Here is a 26,206-nt window from a genome sequence, read left to right on the forward strand (position 1 = left end):
AAGTCTTATCCGGATCTTTTTTATACAAAAAGAATGAAGTCTATCTTTGGATATAGGCATGCCATGTCCCACTTGGAGTTACAGTAAGAGGATGTGGAGCATATCCAGATACAATCATACAATATCTGCTGTCTAGTTTCAAGGTATATCTGAGAACCCTGAAGGTAACATCCTCCCAAGAAACAGATCCTTTTACCGCTAGTAGATTGTGACGCTAAAGAAGCCCAAAAATGTAACTGAAATGTTCATTACACTCTGGGTTGGCTTCCAACCCTACTATCTGCCTACTAAATTGAATCCTGTATGATGCCATCGTCAAGAGGTAGAAATTTTCACTCCCGCGAATACTTTGAGCTCCACATGGGTACCTTCAAAGGCTCGTCATCAACAACACCGCCCCCATTTTCAACTTTGCTCAAAGAGTCTGCAATCAAAGGGGCTGCCTCGCTTTCTTTCACCTGCAACGTACGAAAAACAGTGGCGATTACAAACGAGAGAGGAACAAATGAATCTATATATAATACATAGTTATTAATACATGTCAAAATTTGCTCAAAAGCTCTATTATCCCACTTTTACAACTAAATGTACGTACAGCCTAGTTTGTTCCATATATAAGTAGTTGTAAAAAATTGAATTTTTTTTTAGAAATTTCAAAGTCTGCCACTAATTTAGCAAACCTTTCAGGATTGGTTACTCGTATATCATATTTACACACTGGGTCACTGCCAATGACAGGTAGGTGACAAATTCTGAAAGGGCAGCAGAATTTAATGGTGCACACTGAAATTTCTCCAGTGCATGAGAAAGGTACCTGCTGTGGGGAGACTTCGCTGTTTTTTTGCTGGGTCTCCACTGTGCAGAAGTATGAATACAAGACCATTCCAACTACTGCAATTAGGATTCCAAGTATGTTTCTCCAGCTAAACGGATCGTGAAGCAAAACATAACCGAAGGTAAGAACAAGGCATGTTTTAAGATGCCCCAGGACTTGGTAAGTAACAGGAGATGTCTTTCCGATCACAAGAAAAGTGCTGAAGTTCACTGAGACCGACATCAAGCACGACAACACAATGAAAAACTGCACACGAGATAAGACAAAAGTTAGAACATGATGAGAACTGTTGGGATATGTGCACCAAAGATGTTTTACTACTCACCACAACTTGAGATGTATAATTAAAAGCAAAGACATTTTGGTTAGTCAAAAAGCCATCAAGGAAGGGGCCAATGAGAAACAGGGTCAGTGATTGGTAAGGGCAAGACTGGTAGAGCAGTTGGGTTGACGAGACCTTGAACTTCTTTTGGATGGTGTTTGTCATCTGATAAATGATCAAGGATTACAGAAACTGACCACAAAACAAAAACTCAAATGCATTAGAGCTATACAGCAAGCAAGAGGAAAAAAGCATTGGGTATTAGAGGAAAAAATACACACATTGACAACTTCTTGTGTTCAAATCATGACAACCTTCTGCTTATTTATAAGAGAGCAGTGTAAAGAGAAATAACAGCAGTTTGATCTCATGTTTTGATGTGAATGAAAACTAGCTTTTCTTTGCCTTCTAGAACACTAGAACACAAGAACACCAAGGCTAGCCACATGAAAATAGGAGATGCTGTTGAAAATATGTGCAAATCCTACTAAATAAAGGAAAAAACATTATCAGGCACTTCAACTTCAGTTTGTGGAAAATAAATTCGAGCTGCTGCTGAAAGGATACAATTTGAGCAATGCAAGTCGTGATAATTGCCAGCAAGGACAGTATGGATCCGACAGCATTGAGTTGCAGATCAGTGACAGTTGCAACACCAACACCAAGAAGGAGCACAGAAAGGGACATCTGGATACTCCGACTGCAGAGTGAAGTAAGAAACATGTTAGCTGATTTTCAAAAAAGAAAATGATAGCTGAAGATAATTATGGAAAAAATGCACAAAATGTATCGAACACAGACCTGAACTTCTTCCTGAAGAAAAGTGTCTCTAAAATGACAGTGCACGGGATGATCGCCAGCTTAGTCATCTAGATATAAAGGCATTTCAGCATCAGTTAGGTGGATTGATTATTGTCTAAGGAAGAGGAACACCAATTATTCAACCATAACAAATACTATATAAAAGACATTGCAAATCTAATAAAAATAATCTACAAAATGTGTCTAGCACAAGGAGAGTGGATGGTACATAAAGTTGAGATAAAAAAGTGTATCGTACATTGTGTCAAGAAAAAAAGGGCAATGGCATATTGTGTCAAAAAAAGAGTGTATGGTACATGACAACAAGAAGATAACTTTTTTCTTGACCTCTACATGAGTACTACCACATATTGAAAATAATGTATCACTGATGTGGTACCAGAGTACCAGACAAGTAATAATTGCAGGACCAGAGTGAAATATCTAGGAAATTCTGACTGGTACAAGAACTACATTAAGAAGATAGCTATGTACCTGGTAAAACCCAACAGAGTTGAAGCCAAGACTCAAGTTGAGGAGCCCAATGGAGATTCCATTAAGTACTCCAAATCCCATGACAGTTCTTGAATCGAAAGGCTTATGCTCAAAGAACTTCATCCATAATGCCACATGAAGGGAGCAGAATGTAACCAGCAGATGCCAGCTTGTCAAGGTAGTGGCTGCAGTACATATTTCACAAACATTAGAAGTCATTTAAATCAGACTTACATACTCCAGTGCAAGTTGATAAAATAAGATCTAGTACTCGTCCGTCAACAAATGTAAGGACTTCCACGATTTTTATGATAACATAGGCAGGGAGGGAAAAGACGCATGTACCCCTCAATCAAACACCTAAACCACATTGACGCAATTAAAGTACTGCAAATTCGGGTAACCGATGTCATAAATGATAGCTTTAAATCCTTTCTATTTAGGAGGATTAGGCCAGAAGTTCTTACATTTGTGGACAAATTTTGAAACCCAAGTCCTTACATTAGTGGACACAGGAGTAGTATCTTATTGCATTTGCGATGCAAAGTCTTGCAATTCAAGGCAGCACAGGCCTGAGCCAAATTATGAGTGCAAGTCAACCTACGTTATCGTTAAATAAAAACAAAATCGGAAGTTACGAGTTCTCCTTACGATGCATGGGTACATGAACTCATGCAAATCAAAATGTGTCACCAGCACAAACAAGGATACTCCCTTGTGTCAAGCAACCTATGCAAAAAGCAAACAAGACATGACACCCAACCTCACTCACCAACTACATAGAAGTAACTCTAATCTAGAACATCAAGAGCCATCAAAGCTATAACAGAAAGCAAGTTTGCTCCAGGGTCACACATGTTTCACTTTCACCATTCACAATCAAACTGGCACCAATCAACGACAGTTGAAGTTCCGACAGATACCAATTGGCACTCCTAGTCCTGCCTCAAAGTTATCACTGAAGCTATAAGCCCTGCAACACCATCTGAAGTGCTGAACCTTGCGCACACATCTCCAGAACTACAGCCCCAATGGAGTACGCAGATCTACGCGAATCACCGAACGTCTAGCACGAGCATACACACATAACAAATCAAGAAACTGAGGCAGGAACCAGTCAGATCTCACACCGAAGTTAAAGCCGAGGGAGCTCATGAGCGCCTTGTTGCAGATGACAATGGAGACGGAGGACACCACCGAGAGGCTCAGCGCCCCCACCGTCCCCAGCTGGAACTTCTCCCCGCCGACGCCCATCTCCGCGGCCCTCGAAACGCAGCACCACCACACCACCGGCACCGACACACAAACCGAGGAATGCCCCCGAAAGATCACAAATTTCCAATCGAGCCGCCGGAATCACGCGGCCCGGTGCACCTGCAGCCGAGAAAGAGCCCATTTTGATCAGCAAGCCGCGCCAGCAAGCGCCCACGAGAAGACGGGCTCGCGCCCGGTCAGACCTACCGCTCCTCCGTCGGCTTGGGCGGTCGGATCTGGGCGAGGAGGGCGCGAATCTGGGCAGGGCGGCGGCAATGGCGAGGAGATCTGGGGGAGGAGCGGGCGGGATCAAGGCGGTGGCGCTCGTGCCCCTCTCCGGTCTCGCGAATCAGGGACGGGGAGGAGGGAGACGAGGAGGGACAGGAGCTTCGCTTCTCTTTATTATATGGCTGGTGTGTCGGTCGCCGTCGGTGAGAAAGCTGATTGCTATAAGAAGGGTATTTGACTCTGCAGTGGCAGTAATTACCTTGCTAATGTTTAAGATTTTTTTTATGTGGGGCCAGCCTTCTTTCTTTTCTTTCCTGGAGTTGCAAAAAACATAGCTGAATGGACAACTAGCTAAAAGCAGCCGGACTCACACGAGGATATACCACTGAAAGTGTCATATCCTTAACTTATCCTGTCTTTTTTTTTTATCTCGAATTGTATATTTCATGTGCAAAGTGCAGTACAAAATGTAGATTTTAGTGAAGAAATACTAACCAGTCTTTCTTTTATCTTGAATTATATATTTCGTGTGCAACACGGAATGTAGACCTTCATATTCCTCTATATTGCAAAGTGTAATACAAAATGTAGATTTTAGGCTGTGTTTAGTTGTAGGAATTTGGATTTTGGGGTTACTGTAGCACGTTCGTTTTTATTTGGCAAATAGTGTTCAAACATGGACTAATTAGGCTCAAAACGTTCGTCTCGTAATTTTCCACCAAACTGTGCAATTAGTTTTTCTTTTCGTCTACATTTAATGCTCCATGCACGGGCCGCAAACATTCGATATGACAGGTACTGTAGCAACTTTTTGAAAGTTGGGGTGAAACTAAACAAGAGCTTAGTGAAGAAATATTAACCGATCTTTTTTTTATCTTGAATTATATATTTCGTGTGCAACACGAAATGTAGACCTTCATATATCCTTGTATATTAACCAAAACAACCCTAAACTCGACCTCATCCCCCCCCCCCCCACCCCCCACCCACCCACCCACCACAAGCATAGAAATGTCTTTGTTTTTGTCGTTTTCATGACCTATTTTGTTTGTTTGGTCATTTTCTACCAAGTGAAATGCTACTTACCGCCTCGGGTTAAGTAGCCATCACTTTTAGAAAAAGAATTATAATCTATAGTGACACATATGCCTTTCTCAAATGAATACAATGTTAAGCACTATAATTGTTCTAGGTTGATTGCCTCTCTCTAGGTCATTTATTTTTTTGACTATATATATGTTAACCATGTTAGCACGTTGACAGTCTTGAAGTGTGACTTGCCATTTTTTATTATAGCTCCCTTCATGATTAGGTAGCATGTTTATGTTTACTCTATAATGTGCTAAATAGAAGGCACAAAATATGAGAAGACACACTCTGCACTGAACATGTGGTTACGTAGTTGTTTCTTCGTGTATATCACCAAGTGGATCATTTTTACTATATCAAATTATTGTGTTTCTCGCTCTTTTCTATTCTTGATTATACTTTAAGAAGTCCACTCAATAAATCTAATGATTGGAGATCTAACGGGTTATGAATATGAAGATTTGAAGTACTTTATGCCTATGCCTATATGCCTTAATTAGAGTCCACTCACCCGTTATCTTGTATAATTCATGCTATGATAATAGTGGTATCAGCCATCAACGTTGTACTTATTGTATGGAGAATGACAGTAGGTATCACCGATGAGATGACACACCAGCATACAAGGATAGTGAGTTGGCAATCGATGGTGACAAATGTAGTGTCCGTGAATCAAGAAGGTTGGATTGTAGCGATGAGGCGGTGGATGACGCCACTATAAATATTGGCTACAACTATAACAACAGACAAAAAAGAGAGACATAGAAGGTAGCTCAAATCACAAATTAAGACATTTGTTAATTAGTTGGAATAAACAAACTTTATATTTTAGCAAAAATAGCTATGCATTTGTATTTGTTAGAAAACTCCCATGATCAATATATGTAAATGTAACTATGTCCAACTTTGGTTCAGCCGAATGTAAAATGCTGTGAGCTGGAAATGTGAATGATCAGCTCTGTTTTATGTGTGGTCCTGATCTCCAGTCTCTCGCCACTGACATACACAAACTCAAATTGAACCCACGCACCTTTTAATCACATGTTGATCCAATTTGAAATTCGTGGAATATACCACCTTCACTAAAAAAACGTGCAAATACTATTGTTTTCCAACTCACACAACCTGATGGACGTGACGGTGTTCCTTGAACATGATCGGACACAATTAATGTAACCATAGAGTATTATGGGGAAGTTTGACTAAAGTGGTTGCTTGAAAGTTGGATCTAATAATAGTGGAACACAAGCCAACAAAAGGTTGGCAGGTAGCCTCTCACTGGACACTGGGTGGTCTTCTTATTGGCCTCATTTCCATGGGGAAGCAAAGAAAAAATGGCAGGGAGCAACCAGCTTGAAGAACTCAACATACCATGTGGGTCAGTTGACCATGTGCCCTGCTGTGATCACAAATTAAAACCATGCCTCGACCGTTCCTGTGTGATCCGACGGTCGACGTGGCTCTTACCCTGTGTAGTGCTACTGGTTAGTTTATCTTGTTGGCCTCATTTCCATGAGAGTTATGGGGCTTAATTTGGTCATGGATCCAATGCTGCTCTTTGTTTTATGCTACTTTGTTATGCTACAGGAGCAGAGCTCATGTGCCTTAATTACCGTATGGTAATTAAGTTAGCCTTGGTCAGGCCAGTAGCACAGCTAGGTAAACTCTCCGTCTCAAAAAAAGGGGGTAAATAGTGTATGTGTGTTTTTTACTGCAAGTCTGCAACTGCATGGACAGCATGGCTACTGTATATATAGAGAGCATTGACCAAAGAGCAACGCAAAGTACTCTTTCACTATTTTCTTTGTTGGAACATTAGTACTCATTATTAGCATGATGGCAACCTTTGCAAGATGCAAAGGATCAATAATTTTGGTAACAAGGTTCCTTGCTTTACCCTTGTGCCATTTGGTGAAGATCCTTTTTATTCAAGAAAAGATGGGTGTGGCTGGCCTGCCAGGAAAGGGAGAGGTTTGGTAGTGTGAATGAATATGGTTTCTAGATCATGAGCCCCTTGCTTTTGGTCATCTTTTGACATGTGACCGTTCACTTGTTGATGCCCCTGTCCAGCTTGGAAAAGGCCATCTTCCATGTGCTGAAAGCACAAAAACTCAAAATAATGTTAGATATGACTTGGAAGCTGATTCCCATTCCCTCATATAACTTTTCCTTTTCTTTTCTCTTTTCATACAACACAAGAACACTTATTTCATTGATAATCTGATTCGAGTTGTTTTTTAATCGATTTTACGTAGTCATCACGGTCCCGACCGATAAAATTCGGTTGAGGAACCAGTTGAAGCATCACACTTACTAGACGTAGATCTCTAAATCAATTGATGTTCCTATTCTCTTCATTTGAAATTAAGGAACAGTTGTGATGTGATGGATTCTAACAAACGTATTATCCCTGACCAGTGCCTAGGCAATGGTCGACATCAAGGACTAGTTTCTTCAGTCTTGGCATAAGTTGGTACCAAACCTAACTCGTACATACAATAGCTGATACAAACCGAGGAGCGTGTTCTTCGTGCTTTTACATCACTATAGCAATAGGACCCATGCTGACAGGCCACCAAACTGTTATTCCTAACATGGCTGTATTCAGTTAAGCTTCCTGCAAACAAGTTTCATGTGGCAAATAATCATACACATTTCTACATCGGCGTAACTAAGGAAAATACAATATATTACAAAAAAAAACTTTCCATGGTGGAAAGAAAAGCTTGCCTTGTTTGACCATAAACCAAAACCATCCTTTTTAGCTATTGGGCTTCCAATTCCTACAAAGTAAAAGAAAAGATTTTAGTTACCATTGGAAATAAACTTCTTCGTATATACAGTTCTACACCCATACTCCCGCAGATCCTCCACTCATATTTATTCAATCTGAATACTTATAGGAATACTTAATCCAATGCAAAATGATAACTTGCAAGTGATAAATTAGCTGCATCAGGATAACTGATGTCATGTACAATGGACCACTAGAGATTTGCTTGCCCTGCCCTTTGGCCGAATGCGTTTGGACCGAAGTTAATAGAAACGGGGATCCCGATCTTCCGTCAGGTAGTGGTAACTATCGTTGTGGCGGAGAATGACACACCGATCCGGCTTCAGATTCTCAACCGTCATGCAAGGTCCAATGACCTGGGCTCGAATGCGAAACACTCAAAACTAGGGGATAAATGTGAACCTGACGGTATACCTTAGCTCTGATTACCACTTAATAGAAACGGGGATCCCGATCTTCCGTCAGGTAGTGGTAACTATCGTTGTGGCGGAGAATGACACACCGATCCGGCTTCAGATCGAAAGATCGAACCCTGCAATCTTAGCTCCACAACTCCTCTGGTTATCAATCGGGACACGGATCCGATTGACCTCACCAAGAAGGCTAATCCCTGCCTGCGCAACGAAGAACACAAGCAAAAACAAGAAAGAAAGCAATCAAATTGCAGATGAATGATTAATCTCATGAAGTTGGGGTCTCACAACCCGATGAACGACGAAACTGTTCTTGACAGATTAATCTAAGCAAAACACAAACTCTAATGGAGGGGTGGCGGCTGTTTATAAAGACTCTAGGGTCGTGCAAGACCCCTGGACGCGCCCCCTAATGGGCCCAAATATGATACATGGTCCATCGGACCAAAAGACGGTGTCGCAGCACCCTGGTAGATTCTGGACGCTGACTTGTTTCGATGATTCCCGTTGATTCTGAAGGGCATTTGACGTGAGACCACTTGGATTGGCTTCCTTATTAAATTAGATTTCCAACCATAAGTGGATCGTAAAAAACAGAGTCCAGATGCGTCCTGGGTGACCAGTTTAAGGCAGACTGGTCCTAGAGGCCGAGGCAGACTCGAAATCATGTTGGACTTGGCCTCCGGTTTCTGTTGAACGTCCTTGCTGGTCATCAACGCCTCCACCTCTTCCTTTAAGTCCCTCATGACTCTCTCCAATGTTCCTAAGCAAGATAACATCATTAGATAGTAGTCTATTCTCAAAAGTATGAAAAGGATCGCTTAAGAACGAGCTCACCTCTAAATTGAGTTGACGCATTTGAGCCCGGGTCATTGGACCTTGCATGACGGTTGGAGGATCAGCGGCTACATCCGAAGGAGTGATGTTCTCATCACAAGAAGCATGTATCCACCTCTTGTGATGATTTATTAGATATGCCATGCTCTTCACATATAGATGCTTGTTCTACTCCTATGTCTTGTGAGACTAACCTTTTGATGGAGAACAATGAGCTAAATGAACAAGTGAATAAATTGAGCAACAAGTTAGAAAGGTGCTGCAACTCAAAAGTCATCTTTGAGCATATGTTGAAGACTCAAAGAAACTTTGATGACAAGAGTGGCGTCGGCTTCAAGACTAGCAAAGTCAATCATCAAGAAAGCCGCAATGACATCAGTGGCATTGGCTTCAACAAAAGCAAGATCAAGGGTAAAAGATGGGGCAATAGAAGATATGAAAGAGAGATGAAGAAGCAAGAACAAGAGAAGCTCTCTCATTTCATGTGCTTCAAGTGCCATGAAGTGGGACATCTTGCAAATAGTTGCCCCAATGAAGAAAAGCTCAAGTTGAAGAAAGTGCAAATGGTATTCCAAATGGTATTTCAAATGATATTTCAAGTGGGACATCTTGCAAATAGTCATGATATTTCAAATGGTATTCCAAATAGTTCTCTCATGCAAGCAAAGATCAAAAGATGAAGCAACTCAACCACAACAAGAAAGTGCACTTGATCATAAGTGGTATTCATTTCATATAGGTGAAGAATAGAATTCAAAATGGTATCTATTGGTCTTCACCAAGCTTATAATTGGACTTCACATTGCCATTGGAGTAATGAATTAGAATCTATGTGACTATCCTTTACTCCAACATAGCAAAGGTATCATTGTAATGTGCATGATCATTTCATCCCTTACTAGTATGCGGTTAGTGCATATAGTTCATACTTCATAGGATCATGCATAACAAATGAAATATTTAAATTCATAGCCTACAACTATTGCTTGAATAATTAGTTGATCTAGTGGTTAGTATATGAATTTGTTTATGAGCTAGTGAACCTAAGTACTTGACTCAATTTGGATTGCTAACAAGTGACAAGTACAACATTGGCAAGATAACTCTTGCAAGAGGTGTGAAGAAGCTTGTCATTGGTTCAAACCGGACTTGGTAGCTTAGGCAAATTAATTTAGTTTAAGTCAACCATTGAAGCTCATGATAGTGATAAGAGTACAAGCACAAGACAACAATGTAAATGGATATCTAGTTTATTTGTTTCAAGTGGTATCTAGACTCAAGTATTTCATCAAAGAATTCACACATGATGTCTAGATCAACTCAAAGTGATATCCTATAAGTGGTACTCATGAAGATAGCAAATGTCCAAAAAATGGTTTTTATTGATAAATCTAACAAGTGGTCCCATACTAGAAAATTCTTTCAAGCGGCATCACATCTATATGTGGTATCAATCATGCAAGACGATGGTTTCACAAGTGATCCTCAACTTTAAGTGATCATCAAATAAAGAATGCATCCCTCACCTACAAGAGCTCAAGTGTATCAAATGGATGACCCATGCTATCACATAGGGGGAGGTGTCCCACAAATTAATATTAAGATCAAATATCCTATGTGTGGTATCTCAAGAAGCCCTACACAAGATACAAGTGGTACAAGTTACAAGTGGTATCTATAAATGGTGTCATTCCAACAATCAAGTGATGTCCATAAAAAATGCAAGATTCAAGCCTCAACCATCTACCCCAAATGCATACCTTTACATCAATGAGAAGCACACCCTTTATGGAAATTGATGACAAAAGGGGAGAGATTGTACAAAGATATGAAAGCCTTGAGATTAAGATTGTACAAGAGAGATAAGATAAGATATGAAAGCTTTGGGAGAGATTGAGATAAAGAAGTAGAGGTTGGACATGGACATGGACATGGACAAAGAGGGAGCAACATTGAAGAAAAGAGATGGATCAAAATTCTTGGACAAGAGAAGCACACAAGTAGGGGGAGCAAGCTCATGAACTTTGATTAATTGCATTTGATATGTGCATATTCATGTGCTTGCTTGCATTGCATAAGTTCTTAAATTCAATATGAATGCTTATGTGATGTATGCTAGTTGTAGAATTTGATTGATGAAATAAAAACTAGCATGCATAGGATGATAGCTAGACACTTGGTATGCTTTTTAAGTAATGCTAGTACCTTGTTTTAAATGTTGATCTCACGAGGTATCTAGTGCTTTTTGTTTCCAAGTGTTATCTAGCTAACCATGGTGCTAAGGATGAACTTAAAGGTGCAACTCCGATTGGTATCACACTTCAAAGGTTTACTCTATACACCTTAGCATCATTTAGTAGTAATTACTCTCCCATAATTTAAATCTATGCATATGTGCGAGCTTGAAATCAAACACTCTAGCACATATGTAGGGGGAGCTAATACTACCATTTCGGGTTTGTGGTACTTGTCCAAAATCATTTTTACATGGTAAAATTGCTCGGGCAAGCAACATGAATCCAAAAGAGCTTAATTTCTATATCTTTGTAGAGTTGTCATCAATTACCAAAAAGGGGGAGATTGAAAGGTCCTTGTGTGGTTTTGGTAATTGAGTGACAACCTAGGTGGACTAATTGTGTTCATGTGAGATACACATGTGATTAGTCCATAGGTACATGTGTGTGAGCAACATATGCCATGAAGGTGAAAATGGCTTAGAGATGTTGTAAAGCTCACACATGTGATGATGAAGGAGCTCATTGCAAATAAGACATGAAATTGAGTCATGTGATCAAGGTGGAGAAGATCAAGACATGACTTGGCTTGATGGATTGGTTGCAAGCATGAAGGGCAAGTCGGAGGCTTTGGAGCAATGGATCGCGTGGCGGTGAAGCTTAAGCAAGACTTGGCGCCGATGGACGAAGGCAACGGTGAAAATCAAGTGAAGTTGAGATCGATGAACCAATATGATCATGTGATGATATGAAGTGGATTATATCATTGTTGATCATGTTGGTGCATGTGTTGCATCAACATTGGAGGAGATGGAATAGAATGTGCAAGGCAAAGGTATAACCTAGGGCATTTTATTTCACCGGTCATAGGTGTGTTGAGAAGTTTATGACCAGGTTTAGGATAGATGTCCGTACTATCAAGAGGGGTAAACTTGTTTGCATATCGGTCATCTAGTGCCACTCGAGTGATCTAACATTGCATCGTCGCTAGGATTGAGTGGCGTGGCAAGTTGAGTGGCTAATCCTTTGGAAAATAATTGTGAAAATGCTAACACACATACACATGGTGATGTACACTTGGTGGTGTTGGCACATTTGCAAAGGACATGAAGTTAGAGTTGATGTGGATCAACTTGGCGAAGTAAAGGAGGTCACTGTGAGTGATCGGACGCTGGTGGCGTGGTGACCGAACGCTGGGATTCTACGTCCGGTCAGTAGCAGCCGTAAGCGTGCGGTCTCGGTCTTTGACCGGACACTGGCACTGAAAGCGACCGGATGCTGGCTAGGTGCATCCAGTCGTGCTGACGTGGTTGCACAGAGAAGAGGAGAAGGACTGGACGCTGATGCTGTGTCCGATCGTGACCAACTGGACGTGTTCGGTCATGATTTCTCGCTTCTGGAAGCTTACTGGAAGTGACCGGACGCTGAGGTCCCATGTCCGGTCATTCACTATGTAGCATCCGATCACAATTTAACCGTTGAGATCGGGCGCTTAGTATTTGAACAGAGGCCACACGTGGTGAGCATCCGTTGACCGGACACTGGGGTCCTGCGTCTGGTCGATCTGACCGAAGTGTTCGGTCAACCCGAGTTTTGCCCAGTGAAGGGGTAATGACTAGTTTAGCGTGTGGGACTATAAATAGAAGGGTGTCTTGGCTATGGCTGGTGCTGAGCACCTCGGGGGACTTTGTGTCCATGCTTGAGAGTGCTTGGGAGCCCTCCATCTCACATATGCTTGATAGTGGTCATCCGATTGTGTGAGAGAGCGATTCTAGTGCGATTAGATCGTGAGGTTGCATAGAGTGGCACTAGGTGATCGAGTTGCAAGCCAGTGGTTCTTGTTACTCTTGGAGGTTGCCACCTCCTAGACATCTTGGTGGTGGTCTCCGTCGAAGCCCGCAAGAAGCTTGTGCGGTGCTCCGGAGAAGAGCTTTGTGAGGGGCATTGTGCTCACCCCATGGGAGCCACGCAGAGCAACTCTAGTTGAGCATGTCATTGAGCTACCCTCACTTTTGGGGTAGGTTCTTGCGGTGCTTGACGTGCAGGCTTGGTGGGTGATGTCAATTAGCCGCCGAACCACCAAGTGAGTGGTCGACACAATGGGGACTAGCGTGTTGGCAAGCACATGAACCTCGGGAGAAAAATCACCGTGTCAACCTTGTTCTTCCCGTTGGTTTGTAATCCCTTTACACAAGCTTGTGATTACTTTTATATACATTATGCTTGTGTAGTAGCTCTTGTAATTAGTTAGCTTGTGTAGCTCACTAGTTACCTTCTTGCTTGTGTAGCATAGAAGTAGCTCTCTTGCGTGGCTAATTTGGTTTGTGTAATCTTGTTAGTCACATTGCTTAGTTTGTGTAGCTAGGTATTTGCGCTCTCTAATTTGGCATTGGTTGCCTTGTTATTGAGCATTGCTAGTGTGTTTTTGCTTACTAGCATGTGTAGGAGCTCCCTTGTTGTTTAAAGTACTAGTGGCATAGGTTTGTGTGACCTTGCTTCTAGAATTGATTAGGTGAGCTCTAGCCAGCTCGACACCTTTGTTGCTTAATTAGTATCTTTGGAAGGTGCTAGAGAACATAAATAGAGGGGTGTAGTCTTAGCTAGACCGATAGTTTTAATTCTGCACTTGTTTCGGTTAGCCAACGTGATTAATTTTAGAAATGACTAGTGGCACTTGTTCCACACTTGTTTTGGTGGAACACGCAGGTACTGGCGAAGGAGGGCCGAGCGGCGAACTGCGGAAGGCATAGCGATGGTGGACAAGCGGCGCAGCATGGCGCTAGCAAGGTAGAGACACCGGGGTGGAAGAGGAGGGGTAGCACTGCGGTTGGTGCGGACGGACCGGTGAGGCGTTGCGGCTCAGCTGGTTGCGGCGTGGCAGCCCGATAGGGGCGCCCGGCGGCAGCAGACATCAGTGGGGACTCAGCAGTCCATAGCCTGGCATGACAGCGTTCTCGGGCGGCGTGCTGGCCACGATGGTGGAGGTGAAGCGAAGCCACGCGCGAACAATAGTGGGATGGGCTGGTGCAACGGCAGCGATGGACCCGGTCGAGCTCGGTGCGGGCGTGCAGGGGGAATGGAAGAGGCAGCGCAGAGAGTGTGCGGACGATGGAGGGGTACTACGGACTGGAGCTGGGACAAAAAGCAGTGCCAGGTAGCAGGGCAGCGGCAGCCGCAACAGGAGGGGAATGGCGCGATTGAGGGCTAGGGAGTGGCTGTAGGACGGGAGGAGCGGTAGCCTGGTGGATAAAAAGGAACAGAAGCAGCACTTCCCCCACAGACTTGGTCACAGCGACAAAGAGGATGGGAGCACGAGATAGACCGACATGATTGAAAGAAAGGTAGCAAGCCAGAGATGGGGTGGAACAGTGGGAAGGAAACAGCAGCGGCTCTGTCACTTAGTTCATAAACACGGCGTGACATGACGTCCTGGCCCAACATGGCCAGCAGGGTCAGGCCAGGCAGTGATGCATCCCATCATCACTATGACCGGGGCCACGGTTATGTGCAGCACCATGAAGATATGTCTACGTGTAGCCACGCGCAATAGCAACGCGACAAGCAACGGACAATGCAACAAGTCGGATGACTAATTCAGAGCATGGGGACGCGCCTCTATTGGCACACTAGCGCCTAGATAGGATGACTCGAACCTAGTGAGATGCGAAGGCAGCCAGCCCAACAAATCCTTCATTAACGCGCATGTCGTACCATCGAGGTAGGTGAGCTGAATGGCCAGCGATACCCTCGTCATTATTTTTAAACCAACAACATCACATTGGCACTCGAACAAGCGTACCAACATATTCACGAGGTTCGTATCCTGCTGATGATATGGTTTTTCTTGTTTATATTTTATATTATTTTAACTTCCAAAAATTCATTTTCTAAAACAACTTTATGCATGTACAAGCATAACTAAAGCTCTAAGGTTTAGCAATTTACTTTCAACAATATTTTTTTGTTTATAAAAAAATATTTTTCATGCCTAATCAAATGAACAAGCCATTCGCCATTTACTTGCTAGAATCATTATCGGATATACCTGAATATTTCTACGCACTACGTAATTTATCTAGGGTGTTTATTCGAGTCCACAAAACTAAGTCACACATGATTCATTCATCACGTCGAGTATGTTTTAAATAAAAAACCCCGAGAAGCTCATTTCAGAAATTTCTCTTAGGCCTAAACCACGGTGCTAAATGAGCTAGTAACACCAGGGGTGTTACAACCAACCCCCTTAAAAAGAATCTCGTCTCAAGATTCAAGCAAGAACTAGAAGAGGGGAAACACAATTACATTTCGTAGATTAGGGATTACACGAAAGATTACACAACTTCAAATACTAAACCCCATGGGGATTTAGGGATACAAGATTCAGAGCAACCTAACACCACCAAGACTTAATCTAGAAGTCAAGATAGACGAGGACAATGGAGAAACAACAAGATAATGATTATCCAAAACATGGCGTAGCACCAAACGATCCAGAAATAGGACTCCTAGAACTCAAACATTGTGAACCCTAAGACCAAACTAACCAAAGGAAACTTGAACTTCTTCAAAAACCAGATCCTTCTTCTTCTCAGATTACACCATCACCTCAGACTGACGATCCTAGTTCCTCGGATGACGACTGGATCTGGTAGCTCTACTCCAAATGCGAGAGGAACGGAGATGAAAAAGAAGAACAAGAACCAAGGGTATCTTATAGAGGCGAACAGAGGTGGGGCACAACACACCGGAAAGTGGAGACGATGTGGATGAGATACCAAAACAGTTCATGCAGTGGGGATAATACAGCCATGGTGCGCTCCCTGCACAAGTGAGCGGATGGGAAATAAACGAGAGGAGATAAGAGGGTGCACTCGACGAGGGAGGCATGTGGTAGTCGTGTCCCCAAAAGAAGAAAGAAGGGAGAGGATGGGGGGTCTAGTATAGGGACGAGGCATGAGAGTCGAGAGTCGAGAGCAGACCGGATGCTAGGAAAAGAAAAAGCACATGGTGCACAAGGACGGCGAGTGCGGCACGATGTCGCGGCCATGCGAGAACAGGAGCTAAGGACCCGATATAGACAACGTTCGCAAGGCACACAATGAAACGGCCCAGCATGCATAGCACGGTCAACTAAACACAAGGCTTGGGACATGACATCCACTCAGGCTTTTACAATTACTCCCGACTATACGAGGTTAACTTTCCTTACTACTCTTCTTTTTCTTTCCTTTACTCGCCACATTCGTCTTTCATGTAGACTGAGACAATGTTATACTTTCCTTCTCCAAAACCACCTCCTCTTGTTCACCTTGAGAGAACACTCTTTCATCAACCTGTTGTGGATTTCCCATTGGAACACCTAAACATTTTCAGGGAAATTATTTGTAGCAAAAGTGGTATGGTGATGTAACTTGGTAAAGATACTTGGTTAACAACCTTGATACCAGCACATGCTGAGCAGCGTCACCATGTGGCAGCTGTTCCACAAGGAGCCCTCGGTTTCATCACGGCACCATAAGCTTTTAACCAAGCAACTATTACCAACTTACACGCCATGAAGGCGGTGGTGTCATAGACCATAGAGTAAGGGGAGTATTGCAAGGGAAAACTCAAACAACAAAGGTTCCCTTCACAACAAGGGACAAGGAATTCAAATCCAACGGTAGATTTGTTTTAAAGAGATTCAAGTGTCCTACTGGAACATCCACAATTAGCCAATACAGTGTCCTATGTTCTCCAATCACGATTGGTTTACTGATATCTGAATGGCAACTTCTCTTATAGCCTGCTTAATATCGCCTTTGAAAACCTTAAGCACGTCTCACGAAACTTAAGATAGATGAACGTAATAAGCACAATGAATAAACAAATGCACATTCCAACGATCTTACACGGGTACATCATACAGACATCTAATCTCCCATTCACGACATAGCATTCACCATCCCTATGGTTGATGATCTCAACACTACAGACAGAATACAATGACAAGAGTACAATACTAGAGGATAGCGATGAACAATGCTACTACTACGGTACAGCATCCCAAGGTAACTAATCTACTCTAGACCACGCATCTCCATTCCTAGGCGCGGCAGATTCTTCTACCACCCAGGCTATGGGTCTGCATCTTCTCGTGGCAATGGCTGAGTGAGAGAAATCAAGGGCTCTACTTCTAACACTTCTGAGGATGGAGGTGCTGGCGGCACTACAACACCGGTTCTTCTTCTTTCTGGCAGGTGGATAGGGATCCCTTCCAAGATCAGGGCATCCTGCCTTTCTACAGCCAGCATCCTCCGCTTGGCCCTAGTGACAAGATAGGCCTCACGTAGCTGATGGACATGCTGATCTTTAGCCTCCTTTAGAGCTTCCAACATGGTAGTCTCCTAGCTCTCCACGGCTGCAGCACTAGCATGCACTTCGGTGAGCTGCACCTGGAGCATCCGGGTGAAGATCTTGGCTATCTCCACTCGATGGAGGAAGATCCTCAGTTCCAAGGCTTGCCAGTCATACTACTCATCTAGAGCAAGCAGGTACGTGGTCAAGTGCACCACAGTTGGACTATCTTCTTATGCATCTCACCCTTACAAAGCCTCCATGTGAGCCCTCCATGCCCGCCGATTCTTGTCCAAGGGCGGGAAGAATCTCATGGGTGTACAAGCAATGGGCTCTTCATAGATCTGGTAGAGGTACCGCAAGTCTTTGCGGGCCACAACCTAGTAGGTGTTGCTAAAGCTAAACCCACTTGCGGTCACACTTCAGGCTTCAGTGAGGTCAGGGAACTCCTCACTCTTCCCGATGTAGATGGTAACCTCACACCGCTCGATGCCATGCTCCTCATACTCATGACCCTCATACTTAGGATGATCTTTGACTCTGAGGTTTTGCAGGGTGGCATGCAGGATTCTAGGAAAATCCTCAACGTTCAGGCAGTAACTACTAACCCAGGCTCCTACCATTTCTGGCGGTGGTTGTGAGGAAAGCTGAGCGAAAGGCTGGCTCAAGGGAAAAGCTAAGTGAGCTAAGGTGTGCCGAGTGGTGGTACCAATGGCTAAGCAGACTCTACTTATAAAGGTGGAGCGTTCAGTGGTCCTGGTGCGGTCCACCAGGGTTCTCGCGCATGGGTCACTACGAATGAATCGACCAAATTTCGTGCATTCGAGGCGAGCGACGTGCGATGCCATTATTGACTGGTACGATTGTAGGGCAGGTGTTCGACAAGAGCACAGAAAAGAGTACAGAGAAAACATGGGTCACGACAGGCATGAACCACTGGCAAACACGGAGCATGAAGCCACAGTGCAGACCTAACTATGGAATAGGAACGAGGCAGTTGTGCACAACACGACACGCGTGACACCTATGTATAGCATATCTACAAGCCATACGAATGCTACAATGCATAAACAGGATATGCATGAATGCACGTCCTATACGTCCTTCCACTCTTGCCAGCATATAGGGCAACCATTCTTAGATTTTTAGCACATCGTTCTCTCCTTGTAGCTAGTCGATACTATCAAACTATGCTCGAGTCAGTGTACCTGCAGAAAACTTGATTAAGCCTACCTAAGTCAGCAGAGTGCCATCTATCCTGGATACATAACCATAGTAATAGGGCTACTTATATAACTTCATAGTTGAACGCCCTAACTTTTTGTAAAAATAGGTTGTCAAATTTTAGTTTAGAAAAAGTTTTCGAAGCTTTATTTTCTCATTTATGCTCTGATATCACCTATGGCAGAACTGCCTAATCTAATACCTTCCAGGAGTGCTCGTCTTCCATTAGACACTAAGCACCCAAAGGAGAACACTAAATTACTCAGTTTCGTCGGGCACACCCCAGGGGAGAACCCGAAAATCCACATTTTTACATTAGGATCACGAATGAGAGAATAAAATTTACATCATTCTTAACCATTTCTTACATCACTTTTAATACAACATCAGAGTATAATAGTTATTGTTATAACAACGGAATGTAATCATATTATTAGAGTTATGAACAATTTAATGTAACAGCGGAATATAAACATGTGATCAGAATTACAGCGGAAATAATTATTTATTCATGGCATGATAAAACATTGATATGTAAACTATGATAATAGATTATAAAACTTTCATTTATAAAAACATTTAGTGAGAGCAATAAATAAAAACTACGATCACAACGTAAGGAAATCCTCTCTGAGCCCACCAGGAGGAATCCACACATAAGGGTCAGCTCTAGCATCCACCTATCACCTACAACAGGAGGAATAAAACCCTGAGTACTCAATTGTACTCAGCAAGACTTACCCGATAGGAGGAAAGAAAAGACTCCAAGGATATGCGAGGCTATTTGACTTGTGAGTTTATTGCATTTGCAGGAAGCATTACTAAGCGTGCGTCCTTATATTCGATTTTTATTAATAGCTGCATTGGTTCATTAACTAACCATTCTATGTAAGCACATGTGCAACTTTCAAGAGATTTCTTTTTTCCATCTTCCATCTTTCATCTTCAATTCTTACTACGGTGCTAGACACGAAACAAGCCGTACCGGATCGCCCGGCGATTCGCGAATCAATGCCCCTAGCTAGGTACCCTGAAAATACATGCCCCGCTTGTACCCCGGGCACAAACAGGACCAACCCATCACCCTCCTATCCTGGGTTCCTAGGTCCCCATCCAAACTAGGACTCCAAGCCCCCGCCCTTGAGTCCCGGACTCAGTGCGGTGTAAGGACCTCGTCCACCAAAAAGAAACCCTAACAGTCAGTCTAGAAAGAGCTGAAACCCATGACAAGAGAGCAACAAGTCTTCCAAGCGCCCATACACAAGTATATGCTCGGGATAATAAATCTGTGACTTGCCCACGATGCCTTATGCAACGACCGGTCCTTAACCGACACAGACAGGGAAAGCAGTGTAACCAAGCCATGCCTCGCGTCCATGGCGACACAACCTCTTACACCCACCAATACCCAAACCATATCCCTACCCGGTCACCATTTTTCCTTTCCACCATTTATATTTTCCAAATGATAATAATACAGTAATATATTTCCTATCTCTCGCTAGTGACAGACAATCACTCAACTTCTACCAGAGTCCTGTAGCATAGCAATCTACACGATCTTGTCATACTAGTAAGACTCATAGGATAAAGATATATATATGCAAGTGGGTTTCATTCAACTCCTTAAAACTTAATGCACAAATATAATTTAAACTATAGAAAAGTAGGGGTTATGCACCAGGGCTTGCCTAGGTAAGATATATATTAAAAAGTTAGTATCTGCATCTTCAGATCATCCACATCATCTGAATAGAAAGCCCATCGCATTATCTCCTGGAGAGAATACCATTACACTATCTCTGGATTTCTAATCATCCTTCAATTGATCTGTTGTTCCATCATCGTACCTATATGATATGCATTGATGCAAATGCATAGATGTAAATAATCAACGATAGCCAGAATGCTTAGAAATCTGAGCACGCCTCACAAGCTAACGAGATAGTTCTAACGCGCTAGTCTACGTACCCATGTTGTCGAATCAGGCGTTACTTTCCAACAAAAGTTTTAGTTATACAAACCCAAGTTGTTTCTTTATCTTGTTCTATCAATTTAATCTTTATTCGAAATAGGACATCATTACCTATCTAGCAACTAATTATCCTAGAGCTACAATAATTACAATGAGTACCTAATACTGTTAGGAATCTACTGTAGAAATTTTAGATCCAACACTATTACCAATCTACCACGGAAATTCCTACAAGTTCTCCTTTTAACAATATTAAGCATTTTAAAATAATTAGAGCAATCCTAAAAACATACCGAGTCTATGTTAAGAACTCAACAAAACTAGTTTCATAATTTTTGGACACCTACACAATTTTATATTGATTTTACCATTTAAACTCGAAACCTATTTTAGAAAAGCAATTCAGAAATGAAAAGGGCCGGCAGCCACTAACTGGCCCAATAGACGCATGTGGTGGTGGCCCAGTAACACGGCGCGGCTGAAAGGTCCTAATGGCTAGAGGGGGGGGGTGAATAGCCTAATAAAATTTCTACAACAACACTTAACAAAGTGGTTAGACAATTATAAGGCGAAGCGAGTGTTGCGCTAGCCTACTTAAAATGCAAGCCACCTACCACAATTCTAGTTTAGATAGTGTCTATTCACACAATAGCAAAGACACTATTCTATGTTAGTGTGCTCTCAAAGACTAACTAAAGAGCCACACCAACCAAGCAAGCAAGCTCTCACAACTAGTTACACTAAAGAGCTTGTCAACCAGTTTGCGGTAAAGTAAAGAGAGTGATTAGGATAGTTATACCGCCGTGTAGATGAAGTACCAATCAATCATAAAGATGAATAACAATGGAGACCAATCACCTCGGAATCAAAGGATGAACACAATGATTTTTACCGAGGTTCACTTGCTTGCCGGCAAGCTAGTCCTCGTTGTGACGATTCACTCACTTGGAGGTTCACGCGCTAATTGGCTTCACACGCCAAACCCTCAATAGGGTGCCGCACAACCAACACAAGATGAGGATCACACAAGCCATGAGCAATTCACTAAAGTACCTTTTGGCTCTCCGCCGGGGACAAGGTCAAGAACCCCTCACAATCACCATGATCGGAGCCGGAGACAATCACCACCTCCGCTCGACGATCCTCGCTGCTCCAAGCCGTCTAGGTGGCGGCAACCACCAAGAGTAACAAGCGAAATCCACAACGAACCACGATCACTAAGTGCCTCTAGATGCAATCACTCAAGCAATGCACTTGGATCACTCCCAATCTCACTATGATGATGAATCAATGATGTAGATGAGTGGGAGGGCTTTGGCTTAGCTCACAAGGTTGCTATGTCAATGAAAATGGCCAAAGATGTGAGCCACAGCCAGCCATGGGGCTATAAATAGAGCCCCCAACAAATAGAACCGTTATACCCCTTCACTGGGCAAAACGCGCTCTGACCGGACGCTCCGGTCATACTGACCGGACGTTGTTCGTCAGATTCCAATGGTTATGACGCTGACCGGACGCTCCGGTCAAAACTGACCGGACGCTGAAGCCCCAGCGTCTGGTCGTTTCCAGTAAGCTCCCCGAGGCATGTTTTTTCGACCGGACGCGTCCGGTCCACCTTGACCGGACGCAGACCAGCGTCCGGTGCTCAACCCTACCTACTGTGCCATCTGACAGCTCGACCGAACGCAGCCTTTCAGCGTCCGGTCGCTGAGTGACCCAGCGTTCGGTCAGTAGACCGACGCCAGCATCATTTCGACCAACTCCATTTCAACTCTAACTTCTTCACCCTTTTTCAAATGTGCCAATCACCAAGAATTTTGCATTCGGCGCAATAGAAAATAGACATTTTATTTTTCCAAAAGCGCCGAATCCCGCCGAGCTTGCTCGGCGGGAGAGAGAGAGGGACCCAAACCCATCTCAACCCTGCAAACACCTTGTGCACATGTGTTAGCATATTTTCACAAATATTTTCAAGGGTGTTAGCACTCCACTAGATCATAAATGCATATGCAATAAGTTAGAGCATCTAGTGGCACTTTGATAACCGCATTCCGATACGAGTTTCACCCCTCTTAATAGTATGGCTATCAAACCTAAATGTGATCACACTCTCTAAGTGTCTTGATCACCAAAACAAAATAGCTCCTACAAGTTATACCTTTACCTTGAGCTTTTTGTTTTTCTCTTTCTTCTTTTCAAGTTTAAGCCCTTGATCATCTCCATGCTATCACCATTGTCATGTTATGATCTTCATTTGCTTCTCTACTTGAAGTGTGCTACCTATCTCATGATCACTTGATGAACTAGGTTAGCACTAAGGGTTTCATCAATTCACCAAAACCAAACTAGAGCTTTCAGCGGCCCACCGACCAGGCACGACCTAGCTGAAAGGTCCTAATATGGCTAGAGGGGAGGGTGAATAGCCTATTTAAAATCTATAAATCAACTAGAGCAATTTGATTAGTATAACAAATAGCGAAATACAAACTTGCTCTAGCTCTACAAGGGTTGCAAGCCACCTATCCAATAATTCTATTTATTATGATCACTAGGCACACAATCCACTAGGTCACTACTCACTAAGAGCTCTCAATTCTAGCGACACTAAAGAGCTTGATATAACTAGTTTGTGGGAATGTAAATGAGTAAGTGAGATGATTATACCGCCGGATAGAGGAGTGAACCAATCACAAGATGAATACTTTATCAATCACCGGGAGAATACCAAAGTGCAAGAGACACCAATTTTCTCCCGAGGTTCATGTGCTTGCCAACACGCTACGTTCCCATTGTGTCGACCAACACTTGGTGGTTCGGCGGCTAAGAGGTGTTGCACAAACCTCATCCACACAATTGGACACCGCAAGAACCTACCCACAAGTGAGGTAACTCAATGACATGAGCAATCCACTAGAGTTACCTTTTGGTGCTCCACCAGGGAAGGTACAAATCCCCTCACAATCACCGGAGATGGCCACAAACAATCACCAACTCGTGACAATCCTCCTCCGCTGCTCCAAGCCATCTAGGTGGTGGCAACCACCAAGAGCAACAAGTGAACCCCGCAGCAAAAACACGAACAACAAGTGCCTCTAGATGCAATCACTCAAGCAATGCACTTGGATTCTCTCCCAATCTCACAAAGATGATGAATCAATGATGGAGATGAGTGGGAGAGCTTTGGCTAAGCTCACAAGGTTGCTATGTCAATGCAAATAGCCAAGGGGGTGAGCTTGAGCCAGCCATGGGGCTTAAATAGAAGCCCCCACGAAATAGAGCCGTTGGGCTACTCACTACACTGAACACGGGGCGACTGGACGCTCTGGTCATATCGACCGGACACATGACCCCAGCGTCCGGTCGTGCGATGCACGCCACATGTCCCTTCTCTTTAAATACTGAGCGCCTGATCCCAACGGTTAAGTGATGACCGGATGCGCTGCTACAAAGTGACCGGATGCTGTACCTCAGCGTCCGGTCATTTCCAGTAAGCATCTAGAAGCGAGAAATCACGACCGGACGCGTCCGGTCATGCTTGACCGGACACACTCAGCGTCCGGTCACTCAACGTCATCATACGCCAGACTGACTGGACTCAGGCCCTGAGCATCCGGTCAGTTTTCGTGCCAGCGTCCGGTCATGAGACCGAAACAGCGCGCCCTCTGTTGCCACTGACCGAAAGTGTCGGTCCAACCGAGACCAGCGTCCAGCCACTTACAGTGACCTCCGTCTTTTCTATATAGGGCACCGGTGAAGTTTCTAACCCTTGCTCTAATGTGCCAACCACCAAGTGTATCACCTTGTGCATATGTGTGTTAGCATATTTTCATAAACATTTTCAAGGGTGTTAGCACTCCACTAGATCCTAAATGCATATGCAATGAATTAGAGCATCTAGTGGCACTTTGATAACCGCATTTCGATACGAGTTTCACTCCTCTTAATAGTACGGCTATCGAACCTAAATGTGATCACACTCACTAAGTGTCTTGATCACCGAAACAAAATGGCTCCTACCATTTATACCTTTGCCTTGAGCCTTTTATTTTTCTCTTTCTTCTTTTCAAGTCCAAGCACTTGATCATTACCATGGCATCACCATCATCATGTCATGATCTTCATTTGCTCCACCACTTGGACTAGTGCTACATATCTTATAATCACTTTTGATAAACTAGGTTAGCACTTAGAGTTTCATCAATTCACCAAAACCAAACTAGAGCTTTCAATCTCCCCCTTTTTGGTAATTGATGACAACCCTTTCACAAAGATATGAATTGAAATTCAATTGAATCCATGTTGCTTGTCCAAATATATTTACCATGTGTAAAAGAATATGGACAAGTTTCATGAATCTCATATGGTAGCGATTGCTCCCCCTACATACGTGCTAAGAGTTTGGATTGAAGCTTGCACATATGCTTAGATAGGAAATATAGGAGACAATGTCTACCAAATGATGCTAAGGTATAAGAGATGTATCTTTGAAGCGTGATACCAATCGAAGTGCACCAATATACCATCCTTAGCACTATTGGTAACTAGACATACATAAAAACTAGAATACCCCATGACATCAACAGCAGCGGCGGACCCAGCCGAGCTCGGTGCGGGCACGTAGGGGGAACGGATGAGGCAGCGTAGAGAGCGTGCGGACGATGGCGGGGTACTGCGGACTGGAGCTGGGACGGAAAGCAGTGCCAGGTAGCGTGGCAGCGGCAGCGGCAACAGGAGGGGAATGGCGCGACTGAGGGCTGTGGAGCGGCTGTAGGACAGGAGGAGCAGCAACCTGGTGGAGAAAAAGGAACGGAAGCATCACTTCCCCCACAGACTCGGTCACGGCGACGCAGAGCACGGGAGCATGAGAGAGACCGACATGATTGAAAGAAAGACAACAAGCCAGAGATGGGGAGGAACAGTGGGAAGGAAACAGCAGCGGCTCTGTCACTTAGTTCATAAACACGGCGTGACAGGACGTCCTGGCCCAACGTGGCCGGCAGAGTCAGGCCAGGCAGCGATGCATCCCATCATCACTGCGACTGGGGCCACGGTTACGTGCAGCGCCACGAAGATATGTCTACGCGCAGCCACACGCAATAGCGACGCGGCAAGCAACGCGACGACGCAACAAGTCGGACGACTGATTCAGAGAATGGGGACGCGCCACCGTCGCCACACTAGTGCCTAGACAGGACGACTCGAACCTAGTGAGACGCGAAGGCAGCCACCCGACAAATCCTTCATTAACGCACACGTCGTACCGTCGAGGTAGGTGAGCTGAATGGCCAGCGATACCCTCGTCATTATTTTTAAACCAACAACATCACATTGGCACTCGAACAAGCGTACCAACATATTCACGAGGTTCG

The 26,206-nt window shown here is 43.7% G+C and overlaps 1 protein-coding gene across 1 annotated transcript; it reads right to left on the reverse strand.

Moving 5' to 3' along the window:
• Positions 1-5: 5 nt before the first annotated feature.
• Positions 6-4,129, reverse strand: LOC136511839 (UDP-xylose transporter 3-like). The gene is made up of 8 exons (XM_066505869.1): positions 3,915-4,129; positions 3,584-3,827; positions 2,454-2,638; positions 1,959-2,026; positions 1,725-1,857; positions 1,161-1,322; positions 815-1,081; positions 6-458 (listed from the first exon to the last, which is right to left on the reverse strand). The coding sequence occupies exons 2-8, from the start codon at positions 3,705-3,707 to the stop codon at positions 333-335; spliced, it is 1,065 nt and encodes a 354-aa protein (XP_066361966.1). The 5' UTR covers positions 3,708-3,827; positions 3,915-4,129; the 3' UTR covers positions 6-332.
• Between the last annotated feature and the right edge of the window lie 22,077 nt (positions 4,130-26,206).

The sequence above is a fragment of the Miscanthus floridulus genome, chromosome 16 (assembly GCF_019320115.1).
Source record: "Miscanthus floridulus cultivar M001 chromosome 16, ASM1932011v1, whole genome shotgun sequence".
Classification (NCBI taxonomy): domain Eukaryota; kingdom Viridiplantae; phylum Streptophyta; class Magnoliopsida; order Poales; family Poaceae; genus Miscanthus; species Miscanthus floridulus.

Bases quoted from the DNA above. Each gene is read 5' to 3' on its own strand.
- LOC136511839 (XM_066505869.1), bottom strand. From the start codon at position 3,707: ATGGGCGTCGGCGGGGAGAAGTTCCAGCTGGGGACGGTGGGGGCGCTG. The intron at 2,027-2,453 runs GTACATAGCTAT...CTTTATATCTAG, and splicing joins ACTCTGTTGGGTTTTACCAG to ATGACTAAGCTGGCGATCAT. The intron at 1,858-1,958 runs GTCTGTGTTCGA...TTCACTCTGCAG, and splicing joins TTCTTCAGGAAGAAGTTCAG to TCGGAGTATCCAGATGTCCC.